At 48.1% G+C, this 21,021-nt stretch overlaps 1 protein-coding gene across 1 annotated transcript; it reads right to left on the bottom strand.

The window, feature by feature from the left end:
- Positions 1–3,614: 3,614 nt before the first annotated feature.
- Positions 3,615–16,841, bottom strand: PLAC9 (placenta associated 9). Its single transcript, XM_080823508.1, has 4 exons — positions 16,577–16,841; positions 6,338–6,435; positions 5,071–5,194; positions 3,615–4,593 (listed from the first exon to the last, which is right to left on the bottom strand). The coding sequence occupies exons 1-4, from the start codon at positions 16,626–16,628 to the stop codon at positions 4,547–4,549; spliced, it is 321 nt and encodes a 106-aa protein (XP_080679634.1). The 5' UTR covers positions 16,629–16,841; the 3' UTR covers positions 3,615–4,546.
- Between the last annotated feature and the right edge of the window lie 4,180 nt (positions 16,842–21,021).

The following is a 21,021-nucleotide window of genomic DNA, read 5'->3' as shown; positions in this document are numbered from 1 at the left end:
ATAAATAAGTTAATAAATAAAATCTTTTAAAAAATTGAGATGTTAATTTAATCCAAGGAGATAACTAAAACAGTAAAAGAACTGAGAAGGAAATCAAAATGGTACAGTTGAAACCATCTGCCTCACACAAAATATGGCAATAATGGAATTAAGGAGCCAAAAAGTAAATAGCATAGAATACAAAAAGCAAAATGGCACAAGCCTTTACTTATCAGTAATTGCTTTAAATATAAATGGCATAAACTCTCACAGACAAATGACGTTATATCCTGATAAAAAGGTTAATCCATCAAGATACAACAATTATAAACATATATGCACCTAGCAGTAGAGTCCCAGAAAATTTGAAACAAAACCTCAGAGATTTGAAGGGAGAATAGTTACTATTAGTTGGAGACTTCCAACATCTCACTTTCCTGTTGGATAGAAAAAAATTGATAAAACAGGGAAGGAGAACACTCCAACAACACTGTTAACCAGCAAGACCTAACAGACATAAATAGAACAGTCAGCCCAACAACAGAATATATATTCTTCTCAATTGTGCATGGAAGATTCTCCCCATAGACAAATTTTAGAGTACTGAAATTATACAGACTATTTTCAATGACTATAGTGGGATGTAATTAGAAATAAATAACTGGAGGAAATCTGGAATATTTACAAATATGTGAAAACTGAACAACATACTTTTAAAAAAAAGTGCTCAGGGGGAAGTATATGGCTATAAATGAGTACATTAAAAAAGAAAAAAGATTTTAGATCAATAGCCTAACCTTCCACTTTAAGGAATTAGAAAAAGAAGAACAAGGAAAACCCAAAGCAACCAGAGAGAGGAAATAATAAAGGTTAGAACAGCGAAACAATAAGATCAAGAACACAAAAAAGTAGTTCTTTGGAAAGATGAACAAAATTGACAGACCTTTGGACTGATGATTGACTGACAGAAAGAGGAGACTCAGTTTCTGAAATGCAAATGGGAACATGACTGACAACCTTACAGAACTAAAATTTTATTTAAATTTATCTATTATAAAATTATAAGAAAATACTGTTAACAGTTGTATGTCAACATATTAGATAACCTAGATAAAATGGGAAAATTCCTAGAAACACACAAATTACCAAATCTGACTCAAGAAGAAATAGAAAATCTGAATAGACCTGTGACAAGAAATTAAATCAGTAATAAAAACTTCTCGACAAAGAAAAAGCCAGGGCCAGGAGGCTTCATGGTGAATTCAGTCAAGCCTTTAAAGAAATAACAATCCTGCTCAAATTCTTCCCAAAACACAGAGGAGAGAATACTTCCTAACTCACTGTATGAGACCAGTGTTACCCTGACACCAAAGCAAAGAGATCACAGAAATGTGCAGAAATCCTTAATGAAATAGCAGCAAAATGAATCTAGCAGTGTATTTAAAGGATTAACCACCATGACCAGGTGAGATTTGTCAAAGGAACACAAGGATCATTCAATATGCAAAAATCAATCCATGTAATAAACCCTATTAATAGAATGAAGGGGGGTTTCTGGTTGGCTCAGTTGGTTAAGCATCTGCCTTCAGCTCAGGTCATGATCCCAGTTTCCTGGGATCAAGTCCTGCATCGGGCTCCCTGCTCACAAGGAGCCTGCTTCTCCCTCTCCCTCTGCCTGCCGCTCCCCCTGCTTGTGCTCTCTCTCCATCAAATAAGTAAATAAAACCTTTTTTAATTAAACAAAAATAGAATGAAGAGGGATTAAAAACCAATTGATGCAGAAAAAGCATCTGAGAAACCCCAACACCTTTGGATGATCAAAAACAAACAAAAATGAAAGAAACTAAGAAGGAATAGTTATCACCCTATATAAAGGGCAGCTTTGAAAAGCCACAGCTGACATACTTAATGGTGAAAAAGTAAAAGCTTTCACCTACAATCAGAAATCCAACAAAGATGTTTGCTCTTGCCACTACTAGTCAACATTGTTTTGAAAACTCTAGCCAGAGCAATTAGGCAAGAAAAGGAAAAAGCATCCAGATTGGAAGTAAGTAAAACTTTCGTTCACAGATGACATGATCTTATGTAGAAAATTATAAATCATATCCACACAAAAACTAGTAGAGCTAATAAATGAATTTGGCAGAGTTGCAGGATATAGGATACATGATCAAAATACAGAAATCAGTTGTGTTTCTATAGTGGCAGTGAACAATCTGAAAGTGAAATTAAGATTCTATTTATAGGGCGCCTGGGTGGCTCAGTTGGTTAAGTGTCTGCCTTGGGCTCAGGTCATGATCTCAGGGTCCTGGGATCAAGCCCCACATTAGGCTCCCTACTCAGTGGGGAGTCTGCTTCTCTCTCTCCCCCTCCCTTCCCACTCCTGCTTATGCTCTCTTTCTCTTTCAAACAAATAAAATCTTTTAAAAAGAGCCTATTTATAATAATTTCAAAAAGAACAAAAGAATTAAGGATAAATTTAAGTTGGTATAAGACTTGTACACTGAGAGAAAATACAAACAGCCTGTGCTCACAGATTAGAAGACTCAGTATTATTGATGTGGCATATACTCTACAAACTGATCTACAGATTCAGTTTAATCCCTATAAAAATTCTAGCTACCTTTTTGCAGACTTGGGAAATCTGGTCCTAAAATGCATATGGAATTGCAAGGGACTGGTCCCCAAATAGACAAAGAAAAAAAGGTCTTGGAAAAGAAGAACAAAGTCAGGGATCTCAGACTTCTTAATTTCAAAACTTAAGCCACAATACAAAGCTATAGTAATTCAAACTGTGATGCTGTCATAAAGATAGACATATGGATAGGATAGAATTAGACATCTAAACATCTGTGCTTAATTGATGTTTGACAAGGGTGCCAGAACCATTTCATGGCAAAGGAATATTCTCTTCAACAAATTATGCGGGGACAACTGAATATCCACGAGCCTAAGATTGAAGTTGGAACCCCACCTCACACCATATACAAAAAGTAATTCAACATAGATCATAGAACTAAATGGAACAGCTAATGCTATAAAATCTTAGAAGAAAAATATTCATGACCTTGGATTTGACAAATGGAGTCTTAGATATGACACTAAAAGCATAAGCAACAACAAAAAAAATAGGTAAATTGGACTTCATCAAAATTACACCTTTCATATTTCAGGAGATACTCAATAAAATAAAAAGACAACCTACAGAATGAGAGAATATTTGTAAATCACGTATCTGATAAAAGCTTAATATCCACAATATGTATAGAACTCTTACCACTCAGTGACAGAAAGAATGCAATTTTAAAAAATGGGCAAAGGACTTGAATAGACATTTCTCTAAAAAAGACAAATGGCCAAGAAACACAGAAACGCTGCTCCTCCTCATTAGGCAAATGCCACTTAAAACCACGATGAGTTACCACTTCATACCTAGTACGATGGTTATAATAACAATGTGGAAAAATTGAAACCTTCATATACACACTGTTAGTGGGAGTAAAAAATGGTACAGCTGCTGTGCAAAAACCGTTTGGTGGTTCTTCAGAAATTTAAACAAAGAGTCACTATTTGACTCAGCAATTCCATCCCTAGTCAGAGACCCAAGAGAAATGAAAGCGTCTATACAAAAATTTGTACATAAATATTCATAGCATTATTCATAATAGCCAGAACGTGCAAACAATCCAGACGTCCATCAACTGATGCATGAGTAAGAGGGGGGCACCCATACAATGGAGTGTTACTCAGCGGTGAGAGGGAACGGAGTACTGATACAGGCTACAGTCTGGACGAAACCTGAAAACACGGTGCTCAGTGGGAAAAAACTTGGACACAAAGGCTACACATAGAATGATTCCATTTATGTGAAATGTCCAGAATAGGCAAGTCCATAGAGAGAGAAATATGAGTGGCTTCCGAGGGATGGTAGGAGGAGGAATGGGAAGTGACTGCTTACAGGTACGGGGTTTCTTTGGGGGATGATGAAAATCTTCTGGAATTAGCATAGAGCCGTGTGAAGCCACTGAATTTGTACAATTCAAAAATGATTAAAAATTTGTAATTTATGTTGTGCACATTTTACCTCAGTAGAAAACTTTTTAAAATCGCACACAAATTTGCACACATATCCTCTGGGGATCTTTCGCTGACATGTAGATTCTGATGTGGGAGGTCTGGCTGGGCCCCAAATCCTGCATTTCTGACAGGCTCCCAGGTGATCTCACTGCTCCTCGTCTCTGTCCGCGTTTTGAGTGGGGAGGCTGCTCGGAGGGCCCCTGCACTATTCTGGGCCTCCGGTGCTTCATCTCTGAACCAATTCCTGCCCTGTCTGGCCCTATAAGTAAGGAGGGCAGGAGCACTGACCGCCCAAGGTCTCCCCGGTCTGAGTCCGCAGGAGAACATGGGCCCTAGGGCCTGGGAGTAGATGGAGAAGGGGCCGTGGCTATAGGGGTCACTCTCAGCAGACACAGGGGAGACCAAGGGAGGAGCTTTTATTTTGCACCAAGCTGACAAAGGCAGGCCAGTGGCACAGCTCTGTTCTCAGAGGAGAGCTGCCACACACGTGTCACTTCCAGCTGCTGGGCAGCTCAGGCTCAGGGGCTCCAAAGTGATCTGAAAGAGAGGGGGCAGCTGAGGAGTGCTGCAGGCCCCCTGCCCTGCCCTCCCCTCCCCTCCCTTCCCAGTCCCCGGAACTCCTATGCCAGGGAACACAGGGCACAGGGAAGGAGCAGGGGGCAACCCCCTCTGACACCCCATCGGAGGGGTCTGTGGTGACCCAGGATGGGGGCCTTGCATGGCACCTGAGAGGAGTGCAGGAACTTTGAGCCCAGCGAATGGCCCGGGGAGGAGGGAGGAACTCTGCGTCCAGGGCAGTGCTCCGTGGGCCCCACGTGAACTGCGCCAGCTCTTCCAAAAGCCCTGACCAAGGTGCCAGGCTGCAATGCCCCCAGGCAGGACTGAGGGCAGAGAACAGGCAGGGAGAGTTGGGGGATACCTCCCCACTCCGCTGCAGAAGGCGCCAAGCCCTCTCCCAGCTTGTCGAGGTGGCATCCCCAGCCCAAGCTGTCCTCTGCCACCCCAGCCACTCACCATCTCCGAGGAGGTCGGGGGTAGGGCCAGAGGGCCCCGGGGGAAGGTTCCAGGCCAGCTCCTCCAGCTGGCCCAGCAAGCCTTTCAGTTCTGTCTCCAGGTGCTCCACCGTCTTCTCCACCGTCTAGAACAAGAGAGATGGCAGCGGGGCGTGCAGGGAGCACAAGAGTGGTGCCAAGCCTTTCTTCTTTGGCCACATCCTAAGGGACACCTGGCAGCCTAGTGGGGCACAGCAGGGAGAGAACTGAGTGCCAGGGGGACCTAAGTCTTCCTTGTTCAGGCTCTGGCCCTGGGGGCCTCTCAGTTCCCCAGATGTTAGAATCCTAGGGCTTCACTCTCTAAGGCGGCTCCTGGCCCTGGCAGGAGTCAATGCACTCAATCACACAGGTTTGGCGCGGAGCAACCCTGGGATTCCTCTTTCCCTTTCTGGACTTTACGGGGAGAGCACATTCTTTTTGTCGCCCCGCCCTCTGGTGGCCACTCTGCCAAATGACAGGTTTGGGATTTTGAAACGTTCTTTAGTCAGGGTTCCTAACTTCTTCCTGAATGAACCCCATTAGCAGTCTGGTGAAACCTACAGACCCCTTCTCAGAAAAACACTTTAATTGAAAAAAATAAAGCATGTAGGATTTCCAAGGACACCAATTGCATTAAAACCTTATTCAAGTACTAAAAGTTAAATCTTTGATGTAAAAATATATGTATTTATTAACTCATGAAATAACATCTAACATCAGGTCTCACAACTACTGTAATTTTGACATACAGACTAGGATGAATAATAAATACGTTGATATATTCACAACTATAATGGGATGAAATTATCTGTGATTTCTATTGAGAACAAAGTCACCGTGCTGGTAAATACATTTACGGTTTGTTGTCTGCTCTTATAATGAATGGAATGCTAAATTTCAGTTAAAGGTTTGTGAAAATAAAGTGTAGATCTTTTCCCACACAAGTTATAGACCCGGTGTTACAGACCATGGCTGAGTGACAAAACACGGTGACTGAATGTCCACCAGCTCATTGTGTAAGAACATGATCTTGAGCTTGGTGGAAGCAAGACCCGTGGGGAGGCAGGGTCTGTAAAGGGCTGGTGAGCCAACAGCCCAGGGAGGGAGGGAGTTGCTTTACATGGAGGCCAGGGAGCAGGACTGGCCTGGATTTCCCCCATTTTCCAAAACAAGATTCTCCGAGCCCTAGAAAGCTACCAGTCTGGCAGGCAGTCCCGAAACTGCCAGTCCTCCCGAACCACCCTGGTTACCTCCTCTATGACGTCTAAACGGTCGTGGACAGCCATGTGTCTGTCACACCCTGTGTTCCAGGCCGGTTCTCCACGGGAGGGCACAAAGGGCTCAGCAGCTGTGGGAAAACAAGCCTCATCACCATATCCTAGAACACCAGAGACCCCTGCCAAGCACTGGGCCCCACGAGGTGGGTCCTGAAAACAGTCACAAAGAGAAGCAAAGGAAGCCTGAGTGTGGGTCAGGGTATGTGGATGGGGTGCCCCAATCACTTACTTGTCTCTATGGCCCTGGTCCCCTCCCACCCCCAGGTGGGCTTCTTGAAGGAGGTGCTGCCTGGACTCTGTAGGGAAGGGAGGGAGGAAAGGTCCCAGCCACACAGAATGGCTTGTGCAAAGAGAGAAAGTCATAAAATGGCACAGTTTCGTGCCCAAACCCTCAGGGGGCTGGAGTGGCTGGAAAGTACAGGGTGAACGGGAGGAGAGAGAGAGCATGGACACAAAGCCAGATGATGATGATGATGATGATGATGATGATGATTGTTTATGCCCCAATAAACAAACCATGATGCTTATTTGGGGTTTATTTCAACAGAAGAGTCACACGGTCATATATGAATTTTATAAATACAGAGAATGGATGGGAAGGATTTGCCTTTGAAGGCAGAGAGTTACTGCAGTAGTCAGTGTGAGAAGTGAGGAAGCGAGACAGGGCAGTAGGAATAGAGAGGATGAGGGATATTTTAGCCATCGCCTTAACATTGGTGATTAGTCAGTCACATTGAACATTTGATGAGTAGTTACCGTGGACCGCATAGTACGCTAAACCAATGTGCGAACTCAACCGAACTTCACAACAACCTAGTTATGATCCCCAGCTGATGCACAGAGGGGTGCAACGCCATGGGCAACGTCACACAGCAAGTCTGGAAAACCTGAGGTTCATCCTGTTCGCCTCTTGGTTCATCCCTTTTCTCCCCTACATTGGTTCCTCCTTGGTTCTTCTGGCACCAACGAGCCCTCACACCAGAAGTCTCAGGGTCTGGGTTCTGGGCTCAGGTTTCAGTGTTGGTGGCCCCAAGATGGCTATGGGGCATCAGAGTTGGCTGGAACCTTGGAGAACCCTGACGCTCTGGAAGGAGGCCACTGTCTCCAAAACGTAGCGAAGCGAAGAGTTTCACTGAGGACGAGGTGGTCAGCCAGGGCGGAAGCAGCAGGGAAGTCTAGTGAGGTAAGGATGGAAAGACAGAGCGAGGAGATAATCACTGCTAAATCCCACCCCGGCATTGTTCACAGAGCAGCGGAGGCAAAGCAAAGTCTAGATGCCGTAGGATCGGGAGGGAAAGAGAGGTCCAAGGGCAGAAACTTGGATCCTGGGAAACGTTTCCCTGAAGCTTTTCTGTGAAGGAAGGGAGATCAGATCACACGGTGTACAGAATGTTTCTTGCTGTTTCTGTTCTTTGAAGAAACCACCACGCTGATAGCCTGAAGGGCGGGAGCGCTGAGGAGCGGACAGGCTGGGAGCCCAGTGGCGGGGGTGGAGGGGGGTCGGTGCTTGGAGGGGGTGAGGGGGCCCACAGAAGTGGTAAAGGCAGACCTCAAAGGGCCAAGACGCAGACTGAGTTCTCACCGGTTCCCTTCTCTCTAGTCTGTGAAGTGAGAAGGGAACCGTCTGTTGGAAATTCACGTTGGCTTATGAAAGAGGAAGCTAGTTGTGACGTTTTCAGGAATTCTGTGAGGGGGCTATTAAACACAGCCGTGAAAATGGGAGGCACGGTGAGAGGATTTACATCATGGAAACCGGCAAATGACTTCTTTTTGTCTTTGTCTTTGTTTCCACGAGCCACTTTATCAGCAGACCACTGGGGAGGGGGCTCGAACACAGAGAGGGCTTCAAAAGGAGGCGAGGAGGAGGAGGAAGCCCGTGCCAAAGGACCCCACTCCAGGGGGATATTTGGAAAGACCAAACCCCCAGCGGGCCGCCCTGGGTACAGAGTGGCCGGGACGGGGGGTGCTGGATGGAGCAGGAGCCAGGGGTCTGCAGAGATAATGTGGGGAGATCGAGGGAGCAAAGGATTGAGGATTTTGCCAGCAAGGAGTTAAGGGGATGAGCTCTGGAGTCTAGCTTGGATCATGAAGGAAAGGGGGCCAACAAGAAGGCCCATAAACTGAGAGAAATGGAGCAGCTGACAGGACTGGAGGTCTTGGTAGGATGATGGAGTAACAGAGGGAATGAGTGGTGACAGACGTTGCAGTTTCAGCTCTGAGAAGTGGAACACCTTCCTAGTGACAATACGAAGGTTGTGGTCATGGATGTGGGCATCTGAGGCAGAGTGGGGGCAAGGGTTATTGGACTTAATCTATCTAAGTGCAAAACTGTTGTAACTGTAAGACCCTGGTGTTGGCTGGGCTGCCCAAGGGGACATACAGAATCACCCAGAAGGCTAGCAGTTCTTGAGGGAGGGACAATGACGGTGAGCCATTTTGCTGGTGATGAACACGTAACTCTGGGAGGTTGAATGAACTGTCCAAGGCCACACGGTCAGCAAATGACTGGACCCCAAGCTCCCTGGCCCTGTCCTGACCCCACCTCAGCAAGCTGGCCTCCAGAGCTCTGCCATGCCACCCCCATGCCATCCTGAGATGTTCCAACTCTATCTGGATCCCAGGTCTTCCACGAAGGGGAGTGAACCAAGAGCAGAGACCAAACGTCCTCCCACTCTGAGCATCTTTGATGGAGATCAATTTGTTTCTACAGTTTCCTTTTCATTATTTCCTTCCACTAAATTTCAAAAAGCCTCTTCAAAAAGACAAATGATCTTGTTGACTTTGGGGAGGGGGATGGACATGATATGGTACTTTGGTTATTTTTTTCATCTATGTGTGGCTGGAGTGAGCACTGATGGTTTTTTGTTTTTTTTTTTAAAGGAGTCTTTTAGATATCCATACAGAAGTTTCTAGAGATGAAATCCTAGCATATCTTGGAGTCACTTCAAAGTACTCCAGCCTGGGAGTGGGAGGAGACATGGGTGGCCACACAAGATTGGCCAAGATTGATAACTGTTGAAACTGAGTGATAGGGACATAAGAGTTCACTCCACTCCTCTCTCTACTCTTGTATATCTGGATTGAAATGTTCCATAATAAAAGCCAGTTGTCTGGTGGGGTTGTTAGCAAAAAGCACAAGCCATCGTGGGCTGCATGCGTGGATGGGAAAGTTCAGGATGAGGGCGGGGGTGGCCTGAGGGGCCCCACCTGGAGGGTTGTGCTCCGTTCTGGGCCTTGGAGAGGCCGAAGCAGGGCTAGAGGCAGCCGTGATGAAGGCACAAAGAAGCTTGACTCATGTGTCTCAGCTGGAGAACCGGGGAGCCCAGCCAAGAGAGGAGGGACTTCCTAGGGGCTAGAGGAGCTGCTCTCGCCCACAAGGAGGGCTGTCCGTGAAAAGGGGGTCTGCCCATTGGGGGTCTGGGTCCACAGACGCCCTCCACAGGCTCTGCCCATGGGCCCCTGGCCACATCTATCCCCGGAGCCTCGCCTGCCCTCTCCCAGACCCAGCTCAGGCCGGGAGGAAGCAGTCTGACCTGGCTGGCCAAGTGCGAGGCTCTGCCAGCCCTGTAAGTCATGGACAACATGAGTCTACTCCCCTCCGTTGGCCTAAAACATCCTGTTTTCTACATGTCGGCAATGAGGTCTAACTTGGCTCCAACACCCCTCCAGGGAGAAGGATTGGCCGAGGCTTCTCTCCACATCACACAGCGCTAATCCCTCACATCTGGACAGAGCTGCGGCCTGGGCCCCGCCGCACAAGTGTCCGTGAGCTCATCGGTGAGAGAAAGCTGGACCGGGGCCCTCCCTGCAAGGCCGCGCTGTGGCTCCCTCAGCCATGCCGGCCCTCACCCCACCACTGACCTCACTGTGCGAGGGCCGCAAACTCCCTGGGGGACCCTGTTCTCACCCTGCTCGGCCCGAATTGGCGTGGGCCTGTGGGAAACTTTCCTCTCCTCCCGGAGCCTTTGCTGCCTCCTTCCTAACCCGGGGTGGGGAGGCCCAAGGCCCTCCCTCCTGCCCCCTGTGGTTCACTCGGGCTGTGGTTCTATCTTTCAGGGTCTGCTGAGAGGCCTCATAAATTAGCTACAAGGACAGAACGGGCGTGAGTCAAGGACAAGTTCTTTCTTGGACCAGAAGTTCCCACAAGTCATGAGCTGGATGTTCCATGTCTTTGAGAGCCTCAGTGGGAAGGGGCCCCGGGGAATGCCTGCTTCACGGGGTTGTTGGATGCTCATGAGCAGGGAAGGCTGCAGGGTGGCGGTGATCCTGCTTGAACAGCCAAGCTGTGGTTCCCCGTGTTCCCTTCCTTCCTGGGCTCCCGCCGGCCCTGCCCCGGCCCGTCGGGAAAGGGACCTTCTTGGAGGCCGGGTTGTTTTCCCTGGCCTGGCTCCCACTCGAGGCCTATGTGCACCCTGGATGGTGGCCATGGGTGGAACACAGAGCTCTGGTGAGAGCAGGCTGCGGTGGAGGCCAGAGGCCCCGCGAGGCGCCGGGTTCACTTCGCCAGTTAAAGAGACACGGCCACCGGGTCCCCATCCTCTGAGGCGGGAAGTATGGCCTCTTCCACACACAGCGTAGGAGACCTTTTGTGTCCAGGACTTAAACACAAAGAAAGCACGTACAACTCAGATGACTTCTGTGATGACACGTAATTTCTCAGAAGCAACCCCGAACGTTGCCGTAGCTCCTGAGTCATTGAAGACATACTCTGCTTTGACCAGCAATGTTTGTCACTCAGGGTTAACTGTATTTGGCCACATTCAATGTAATAGAATAATAAAATTCACCACATCAATATTTGTATCAAAATTTATGATTCATTTAAAACCATTGGTGGTTTTTAAACTTTTTTTTTTTTTTTTTTTTTAAGCAGAATACTACTTGCAAACAATTACATGAAGAACTCCAGCAATGTGCAACTGCTCTGGCTAAGCCAAGAGAGAGAACCTCGAGCCCCCCAGCAAAGAGCTCAGATTCTGGGGCACATCTGGGTTTGGTTTGGGGAGAGACACGTCCTCCTGTCCTCCTTGGATCTGAGTCTTGCTGGTCCCTTTGAGAGCACATCAGTGTCATTCCAGTACATTTAGTATCTGATTACGGCAGGCAAGCTGGGCTACTATCCCAAAGGGCCCCCTGAACTTTACATGAGTTTTTTTTTTTTTTTTCTCATGTACAAGTTCAGAGGTAAACTGCAAAAGCCCACAAGGCAGAGAAGGTCTAAGAAGCCATCCAGAATAAAGCTCTCTCTGCACACTGTGAAAAGCGCACCAAGGCTGGGTGTCAGAGACACAGTCCAACTCTGGGCTTACTGACAGGTCTCTTTGCCTCCCCTGCAGAGAGCGAGGGATCTGCCCTGCCAGGTCTACTTTGCAGGATTGCTGTGTTGATTCAAGGGAATCGTGCACTTAAGATGCCTTGCAATTGCCAAGTGACATGCAAAGGCCCTGGGGGGCATCCACCAGGGTAGCAGAAGATGGAGCAAGGCAGGGATTTGTTCCCTAGGACTCTGCCTCTCCACATGCAGCCAACGCTCTGCTGGATCACTTCGACCAGCTCTCATGATGGAAAGGCATCTATTCTAGGACTAAACCTCTACAAGGATCCCAGGGATGTTTGGGAGGAATTCTCCAACAAGGACGCAGAGGGCTCAGCGCTGACCTGGCTCTCTGAGCTCTGTTAGAAGCCAGTCCCACTCACCGGACTCTGTTTCTTCACCTTTACAACGGGCAGAACCATACTTCATACTGAAAGTTACTCTGGATTAGTGATCGCTCATGATGCACCAAGCTTTCTGCTGAGTGCTTATGTACATTATCTCATCGGATTCTGTCAAGAGCTTCGAACTCTTACCTCCCTTTTTCACAGATTAGAAAACCAAAGATCAACGAGACTGAATAACATGCTGGAGGTTACATAGCTAGTAAGCAGGAGGGACAGGATTTGTATCTTACCTGCCTGGCTCGGTCTATACTGTGCACTGGCAGTGATGTGAGCTTTTGTAAGTTAAGGGCCTCCTATCTTGGGGTCTCAGCTGCCTCCTCCGCAACAGGGAGAAACTGAGCATGTCTGACTCCACATTGCGTCTATTTCCCTGCCGCTGTGACCTACAGCTTGGAAACTTCTGCTTCGCCCTGTTAGTCATTAAAAGAATTTTGCTACAACCGAGATTTACAAAAGTTGCTTTCTTACCCGAAACCTATCTCGCTGGAGGAGGTACAGAAGTGCATACAGAGTTGACTATGTTAAGATTTACAGGAAGGACACAACCAGATTCCTACACGCAAAGATCAACTGAGCAGGGACAAAGAAGTTACACGACCTTTTCCTTTTCTTTTCTTTTTTTCTTTTTTTGGGGGGTGGGGTGGGTAAGGTTTATTTATTTATTTTAGATAGAGGGAGAGAGTTGGTGGGGAGGGGCAGAGGGCGTGAGAGAAAGAATCTCAAGCAAATTCCCTGCTGAGTGCAGAGCTCAACCCCAGGACCCCGAGATCACTACCTGAGTCGAAATCAAGAGTCAGACGCTAAACCGACTGAGCCACCCACGCGCCCCAACATGACCTTTTCCAGTGTCTATAGACATCAGTCATCTTATGACTCCAATCCCCTCCCACTTCCCCCTGTTCCTAACATAAAAGAAGCTCGACTCGGGTGCTCGGAGAGGTGGTTCTCCGGGACAATCGATAGTCCACTGTCTCCTCGGCTTGCTGGCTTTCCAAATAAAGTCGCTTTCCTACCCCAACTTCTTGCCTCTCAACTTACTGGCCTGTCATTCAGCGAGCAAACAAACTTGGACACTGTTACAAACTTGGACACTGCACAGGTATGGGGCAAAGGGGACCTGTTCATATGACACCTTTGCAGCTGCCTTGGGGCCCCACCAGAGCCCAAATGCGTGCCTCTGACCGAACTGTCTTTGAGTGGTTTGCTCCCACAATATCCATTTGTGTAAAAAGAAATGCTACGATTCTCACAACAGCCCTTTAGCATCTTCCTCTTTTGCTCAAAGCAGAAAGCAGAATTCCAATGGAAGACAGATGGCCATGGGGGCTTGGGGCAGGGGTGGACAGTGAGAGCGTGCCCAAAGGGCCTCAAGGCATGGGTGACAATTAGTGAAAGGACCAGGCTCTAGGACCTTAGATTCCTCTGATGGGAAAACAAGAAAGGAACTCAGCAGAAACCTTAAAAGGGCTCTATAAGTATCACAAGCAATGTGTTTCCATCAGTACAGAAAGAGTTTTTACAGATCAATATGAAAAACCCCAGTACCACAACTGAGAAGCCTAAGACAATTCACAAGAATTATAGAAATGACCAATGCATTTAAAGAAAAAGTCCAACCTCAGTAGTAATCAAAGAAGTGCAAGTTAAAGCAATAAACCATCTTAATATATTCTTGCATAACAGCAGATGTTTCTAGATCTAACTACCATTTTATAGACAATACAGGGGAAAGAAGAACATTTAGAGGACTCCTGGCAGATACACTCAGCTGAAATCTAATGTGGAGAACTTTATAGGACAAACAACCCAGTTGTTTCCATAAATACATTTTGAGGAAAAGAGGGGGAAGAGAACTTACCTATTAAAAGAAACTAACTGACATATCAGCCAAAAGCAATGTGTGTACCTTATTTGGATAAAACAAAACCAAATGTAACAACATGACACAATTAGGGACATTTAAACACGGATCAGATATTTGATGATATAAGAAATTATTGTCCAGGGGAACCTGGTGGCTTAGTCAGTTGAGCGTCTGACTCTTAATTTCGGTTTAGGTCGTGGTCTCAGGGTCGCAGGATCGAGCCCTGCATCAGGCTCTGTGCTCAGTGCACATCTGCTTGAGATTCTCTCCCTCTCCCTCTGCCCCCCCCCCCGCTCGCTCTCAAATAAATGAATAAATCTTTAAAAAAAGAAATTATCGGGGCGCCTGGGTGGGGTCAGTCTTTAAGCCTCTGTCTTCAGCTCAGGTCATGATTCCAGGGTCCTGGGATCAAGCCCCGCATCGGGCTCTCTGCTCAGCAGGGAGCCTGCTTCCTCCCCTCTCACTCCCCCTGCTTGTGTTCCCTCTCTTGCCATGTCTCTCTCACTGTCAAATAAATAAATCTCGGGGAAAAAAAGAAATTATCGTCCATTTTTTAGGGTGTGATAATGGTATTGCAGTTATGTTTGTGAAAAGATTACTTATCTTTGGGATGCCTGGCAGAGTCGGTTTGGAGAGCATCTGACTCTCGATCTTGGGGTTGTGAGTTTGAGCCCCACACAGGTATACAGATTACTTAAATAAATAAAACTTAGAAGAAAAAGATTACTCAAGGAAATATTTAAAAGATAACTTAAGGAAAGAGATACTTAAGGAAATATTTATGGATGAAAATATATGATGCCTGGAATTTCCTTTAAGATTACTGGAGGAAGGAGAGAGAATGCGAGTGACAAAGGAAACAGGACCGTCCATGAAACAATATTGCTGACGTGGGGCAGTCGGTACATGGGGGGTTCACCGTGCTGTCCTGTCTTTACCTCCGGGGATTTCATAATCAAAAGTTAAGAGAAACAATAGTAAGTTGTCCAAAGTCTGAAAGATTCCACACAAAAATGTGTGAACTCAGGCTGAGATTACATTAATACTTTCCCCCTTTTAAAAAAAATTGGTAGCAAGGAGCGTGCTTCATCAGAAAGGAAGTCATGTTTGAAAAGGGTTTTAAATTGAAGTGTATATACCGGTCACGACTAAGGAGGCCCCAGAAAGTCCGCCACTTGTGGGTGGCAGCCAGCTCCTCCCTCTCGGGGAGCACAGACTGGGCTTTGTGCCTTGGGCTCCTGGAGATGGGGACTCTGGGAGGAGGGGCCGGGGGAGGAAAGGGGGGAGAAGGACCTGCACTGTGTCCTCTGTGCTGAGCACAGTCCCAGCCACTCTTTGCACAGGAGGAGGCTGTAGGTCCTCCGTAATTAACAGGTGGGGAAACTGAGGCTCAGAGAGATCAGTGAAGCTGAGGGGACAAGAACGGGAGCCAACATGTGCTGAATTCCGTGCTGGGGACTTCTTTCTTTCCATTCCTGCAGCCCCCTCTGCAGGGGGGGTACCATTTTCCCCAACTTACAGAGAAGGAGACAGCATCCCAGAGGGAAGTCACCTTCCCTCACCCAAGAAACTCAGCCAGGGGCTGCCCAGGATCTGCACTGGCCTCCACCCTGCCCCTGGGTGCTGACTCCCACAGAGGGCCGTGTCCAGAAAGGACAGGGACAGGAGGCTTCCGTCCTAGCACGGGGCACTTCACCTGTGTGACTCACATCCTCTGGCTCCGGGCTGATGGGTGAGCTGATGGGCAAGGGCCCCCCTGAGTGTTTAGCAGGCCTGGATGCCTGGTGAGGCCTCTGGCTTGGCTCTGCCAGGAGACCTGAGCCTTCCTCTCACCCGTATTGCTGGGAGGAGCCCCAGTCCCGCTGGCTGAGGGCTGCATGAATGAGACTCTGGGTAAATGGGAGTGTGGCTTGTAAACTGTGAAGTACCAGTCATGTGCAGGGTCTTGGGGTGGAGCGTGAGCATTTGGCTGTAAGAAGTCTCTCTCCAGCCGCCCATCTGGGCCTCACCTAAGAAGGGGCAGCACCGAGGCTGCTGTCCGGAGAGGGGAGAGCTGATGGTGCCAGGCCAGGCCCCCGACGGGGGTAGCGCCAGAGGACCTCTCCCTCCTGCACCCTAAGCTCCCCAGCCCCCTATCACTCAAGGCAGCTCAGGCCCTCAGGGAAGAGCTCCGGAAACAGGAAGACTGACCCGCTTACCCAGACCGCAGAGCCCTCGCGGGCCAGAGGGCAGGTGAAGCCGTGGCCCTTCTCCCGGGGCCGCCTGCCCGCCCGCGGGCCGTGCTGGGCCAGGCCTGGGTCATCGCCTGCCGGAACTCCGCTCCAAGGCAGTGCCCATAACCCAGGCCTAGGCGCCTCTGCAGGCTCTCGGGAGGCAGCTGGCCCCGGGAGTGCTGGGGGGATGTGTGCCCACCCTGCAGACCTAACCTTCCTCCCTGCGATCCTTGCCTCCTCTCTCTCCTCGGGCCTCGGGTCTCTCCACTCATTCTCTACCTTTCGGTCGCTCTCACGTCTGTTTTCAACCCTCCCTCCCGGGCCCGTCCCCGCTTCTCCAGCTCTCTGCTCTCCCGCCGGCTCGGTGCCACCCCTGCCCCCCTACCCCGGGCCCCGGCCCCCCACCCCACTCACCGGCAGCGCGGAGCAGGGCGAGCCCGGCCAGTGCGCAGAGCAGGGGCCGCATGCTGCCGGCCGGCCGAGCGCAGCGCAGCGTCTCCCCACCGCGCCCCCGGGCCCGCGCCGACCCGCCCGCAGGAAATGCTCGCCTCCCGAGCCAAGATTCCTGGGCGGCTCCGGGCTCTCCGGCTCGCGCGATCCGCCCCCTCCGGAGACCCCGCGGGGCGGAGGGGCCGGCGTGCCAGCCTGGGCGCCTCCCCTGCCGGGCCCCCTCCTGGGCGCGGGAGAGCGGGAGGGGACGAGGGCTGGGCTCCGGGCCACCGCTCCCAGCCCCAGGGGTTCAGGAGTCCATTTCACAGACCCGCACACTGAAGTCCTCCACCCGCAGCGCCGGCCCACGAACCTGCACCCCGAGGGCACGGAGTGTGGAAACTTTTCTCTGTCCACCGACGAACAGGTCATTAATTCCATCGGACGGTGTCTGGCCCTGAGAGAGGGACGCTGGGGTGGTGTCTGCCTTTTACAGAAACTTCTTTTCTGCTAATGGGGTCCCAGCAATGTTAAAAGATACTAAAAAAAAAAAAAAAAAAAAAGGGAAAATCGTGACTTTTATTCAGATATAAAATGAGTATATGCTCAAGATTTTCTTTAGCTCACTGGTCACGAGGGAACCAGAAAGAGGTGACAACCAGTCGGAAGAACAGACACACATCTGGAACATTGGCAAGGAAGGACAGGCGGAGGTGAAGCTGGCTTCTTACACAGACACACATACACACACACACACACACACACACACACCCCGTAACTGAACCTGTAACAGGAATCATTTGAATATCTGTACATGAGAATTATTTTAATTGCTCTCTACAATTTACAGACTTGTAAAATGGCTTGAAGGCTAGGAAAGACCCAGAGCCCTAATCCGAATCATGGGGTGCCTGGGTGGCTCAGTCAGCTAAGCCTCTGCCTTCCACTCAGGTCATGACCCTGGAGGAGAGCCTGCTTCTTGCTCTCCCTCTGCCCGCAGCTCCCCTTGCTTGTGCTCTCCCTCTCTCTCTCTGTCAAATAAATAAATTTTTAAAAAATCTTTTAAAAAGTCAGAATCACAGTGTTCAGCAAATACTTAAGCTCTGTACTAGATAGTGTTAGATAAAGCCTGGAGAAGGAAGGAGAGAAGTAATTCTCAACATCGCATACGTCTGCCTCCAGGAGTTCATGGTCTAGAAGTGCGGTCAGATTAATAAACCGCAGCTCAGCTTTGATGATTTTCTTCTACACAGACAACCTCTCTGGTCTTCATTGCGACTCCATGAAGGGTGCCTCCTATGTCCCTCCTGCAGATCAGGACACGGAAGCTCTGAGATGTTAAGAACCTTGCCCATAGTCACGTGGCTGGTAAGTGCGGAGACAGGATTTGAATCCAGTTCTCCCACCTCTGCGTGCCAGCCCTTCCATAAGGGTAGATTTACACTTGGTCCCTGAGGGCCAGATTTTCTTTCCGCATCTAAGCAAACCCAAATAAGAGGTGGGTGAGTTTTTCAGTGAACTTCAAATCTCCATGTCCCCTCCGGTTTAGAACACAATTGTTGAACACTACCCCACGCAAAAAGTGCAAAAAGAAATAATAATAAGTTAACTGTTAGTGAAAACAAAAACCAAAAGCTACAGCAATACCTTCTGCACTGCAGAGTTCTGAGTGGCTGGCCTCACCCCTCTCGTCCACTAGTGCAGACCCTTATCCACCAGGCATCCCCAACCGGGGCTCCCTGGAACCCTTGTAGGTGCAGGCCACCTCGTTGCCCTCTCGGTTCCCACCTGTGGCTGTGCAGTTGCCCTCTACAGCCACCACCCTAGCCAGGGACCGTCACTCCTCACTTCCTTCTCCAGAGAATAGCCAAAGGCACCGAGATTCCTGGGCTGACTCAAGAGACTTGGATCTAAAACTCTCCTGGGGATAAGGAGGCCCAGAGGAGCTAGCTCAGAAAGACATTTTTTAGAATGGCAACAATTTCTCACACTTAGTAGGACATTCCTCAGTAGCTCAGCCAGGTGGGAAGTTGTCAAAGAAAAACTGAACCCACAGGGATTCTTAATATTTTTTATCTGCAAAGAAAACTACACATACGCTATACTTTCTCGTGGTGGTAGAGTCACGAAGTAATAAAGCATGCAGAGTAAAGCCTGAAACTCCTCCCTGTCACCAATCCCCCAGCGCCGGGCCCGGCCAGTCCAGTCCCGCTCCCCCAGCGTGGCGGACTTCCAGTTCCTGGTCTATGCATTTTTGCCCACTAACATATATACGTGGGATTGAATAATAGGTATTTTGGGGATTCGCTTTCGCATTCATATTCATCTTAATCGTGACATTTAATGTTGAAGGTCATTCTGTTAGTACACATAAATCCACGTCATTCCTTTGAGGAGTTGCCACATATCTCATGAACGGACGCACCATTATCTGTCCAGACAATCCTCTGTTGATGGTTTGCTTCCTTCTCCCCCCAATATAGAGCGGCTTCAATGGACATCCTTTCGTATATATCTCTATGTACACGTTGCACACTCATGTGTTTCTGAAAGCCTGGATTTCCTAAAAAGAATCGTTGAGTCAGAGGGACTTTGACGTTTTGGTGGATATGCCAAAAACTCTTACTGACCTCCAAGAGAGGAGGCAGGCACTGAGTTCTGCTCCGGGGCGGGGGAGGCGGGGAGGCACCCAATTCCCTCCTAGTTAATGTCGGAGCCGTGCTGCAGGGGGCGCCGTTGACATAAAATACTTCTGGAGTGAGGCGCCAAAGCCCCAGAGGTACCAGCCAGGCACATTCTCCAATGCTGGATGTTTATCTCTTTTTAAAATTTGAAAATTTGAAGACGAAAAATGTGACCTTGTTTTCATTACATCCTATATATTATGAGTGAAGTTGAGCTTTATTTGCCTAGTCAAATACTTTTTTCTCTTTTCCCTTCTTTTACATATTCTGATTATTAATCCAGCGCCTGTGATGTGTGTTGGCAATGTTTCCTTCCATTCTTCGTCTGCCTTTAACTTTCTTTGCAGTGTCTTTCATTATAAAGACGTTTTAGATATTGAGGTAACCAAGTCTCTTAGTCTGTTCTTTTATGGCTTCTGGGTTTTACAACTTGTTTATGATTCTCACATCAAGACTACAAAAATATTTTCCAATATTTTTGCCAACGAGCATAAAGCATTTCTTACGGTATAATCTCTGACCCATCTAGAATTTTTATGTGGTTGCAAAGAAAGATTCAAACTTAGATTTTTTTTTCCCAAATGGGCATCTAAATATCCTAACACTCCTTCTTGCATAGCCACTAATCTGGCTATAAAATAAAAGAGCTATTCATTCCCCAGTAGAGTTCTGGAAAAATCTCTTGCCATCATGTCTGTCATAAGGTCAAAGAAGGAAAAATAAAAGAACCTTATCATTTCAACAAGTACTGAAACTATTATTTGATGAAATTAAACAGCTATCCCAGACTAAAACACAACAACAAATTCTGAGAGGTAGAAACAAAGGAAGTAAAGGGACATTTCCTTAACAAGGTAGCCGTGTTTGCTTCACACGAGCAGTTCACACATACACAAGGGAGGGGAGAGGAGTTCCCTGTTAGGCTAGGGATAAGGTAAAGACAAAACCATGGGGCACCTGGGTGGCTCAGTCGGTTTAGCGTTGGACTCTTGGTCTCAGCTCAGGTCTTGATCTCAGGGCTGTGAGTTCAAGCCCTGTGCTGAGCTCCATGCAATGGGGGGAAAAAAAAAGACACAACTGTAGTCACTATTTATGCACAGTGTGATCCATGCAATGAAGCACAAATGAAGAGGCATTCTGAAGGCAACAAAATGTGCTAATAGAAGAAGGGTCCATTGCTTTCTTAGAAAATCCATTAGAAGCAGGACGACATGAGTTACTGCATGAACAGACTGGACCGAGATGAGTGTCTGGAAATCAGTTTAGTTCCACATACCAACAGAAATCAGCCGAAACATGCACAGGAAAACTTCTGGGCTAGATGACATTAAACAGTTTGTTAATATCCTCCTTCCAACATCCTCTGGAAATGACCAAAAAAATTAAAAATGGGGTAAATTGGCATCAGTGCCAGGAACTAGAGAAACACGTGGACTCTATCCCAGACCTCAAGCAAGTTGGAGGCCAGCTGGGCGAATGACAATGAGTGTCATTGTGTCTTCTTACTCTGTTACTTGCTGACCTCCTTGGAACCTGGTCTTAGGCAAAGGCTATCCATGGGTTTTCTCATTTAATCCTTGTGACAATAAACCTATATGGTGGGTATGCTTACCTCCATTTTTCTAATAAGATATGCTTGGTCAAGGTCAGAGTGGGGCCGACCCCGGGTGAGAAGCCAGGTAGATCTGATTCTAAAATCCATGTTTTTAAGTCATATCAGGCCTCTTGACTCTCAGGCCCCACGCC

Source organism: Martes martes (assembly GCF_963455335.1).
Source record: "Martes martes genome assembly, chromosome: 14".
Classification (NCBI taxonomy): domain Eukaryota; kingdom Metazoa; phylum Chordata; class Mammalia; order Carnivora; family Mustelidae; genus Martes; species Martes martes.
Note: the sequence above shows the minus strand (reverse complement) of the source record. Positions and strands in the feature narration are given on the sequence as shown.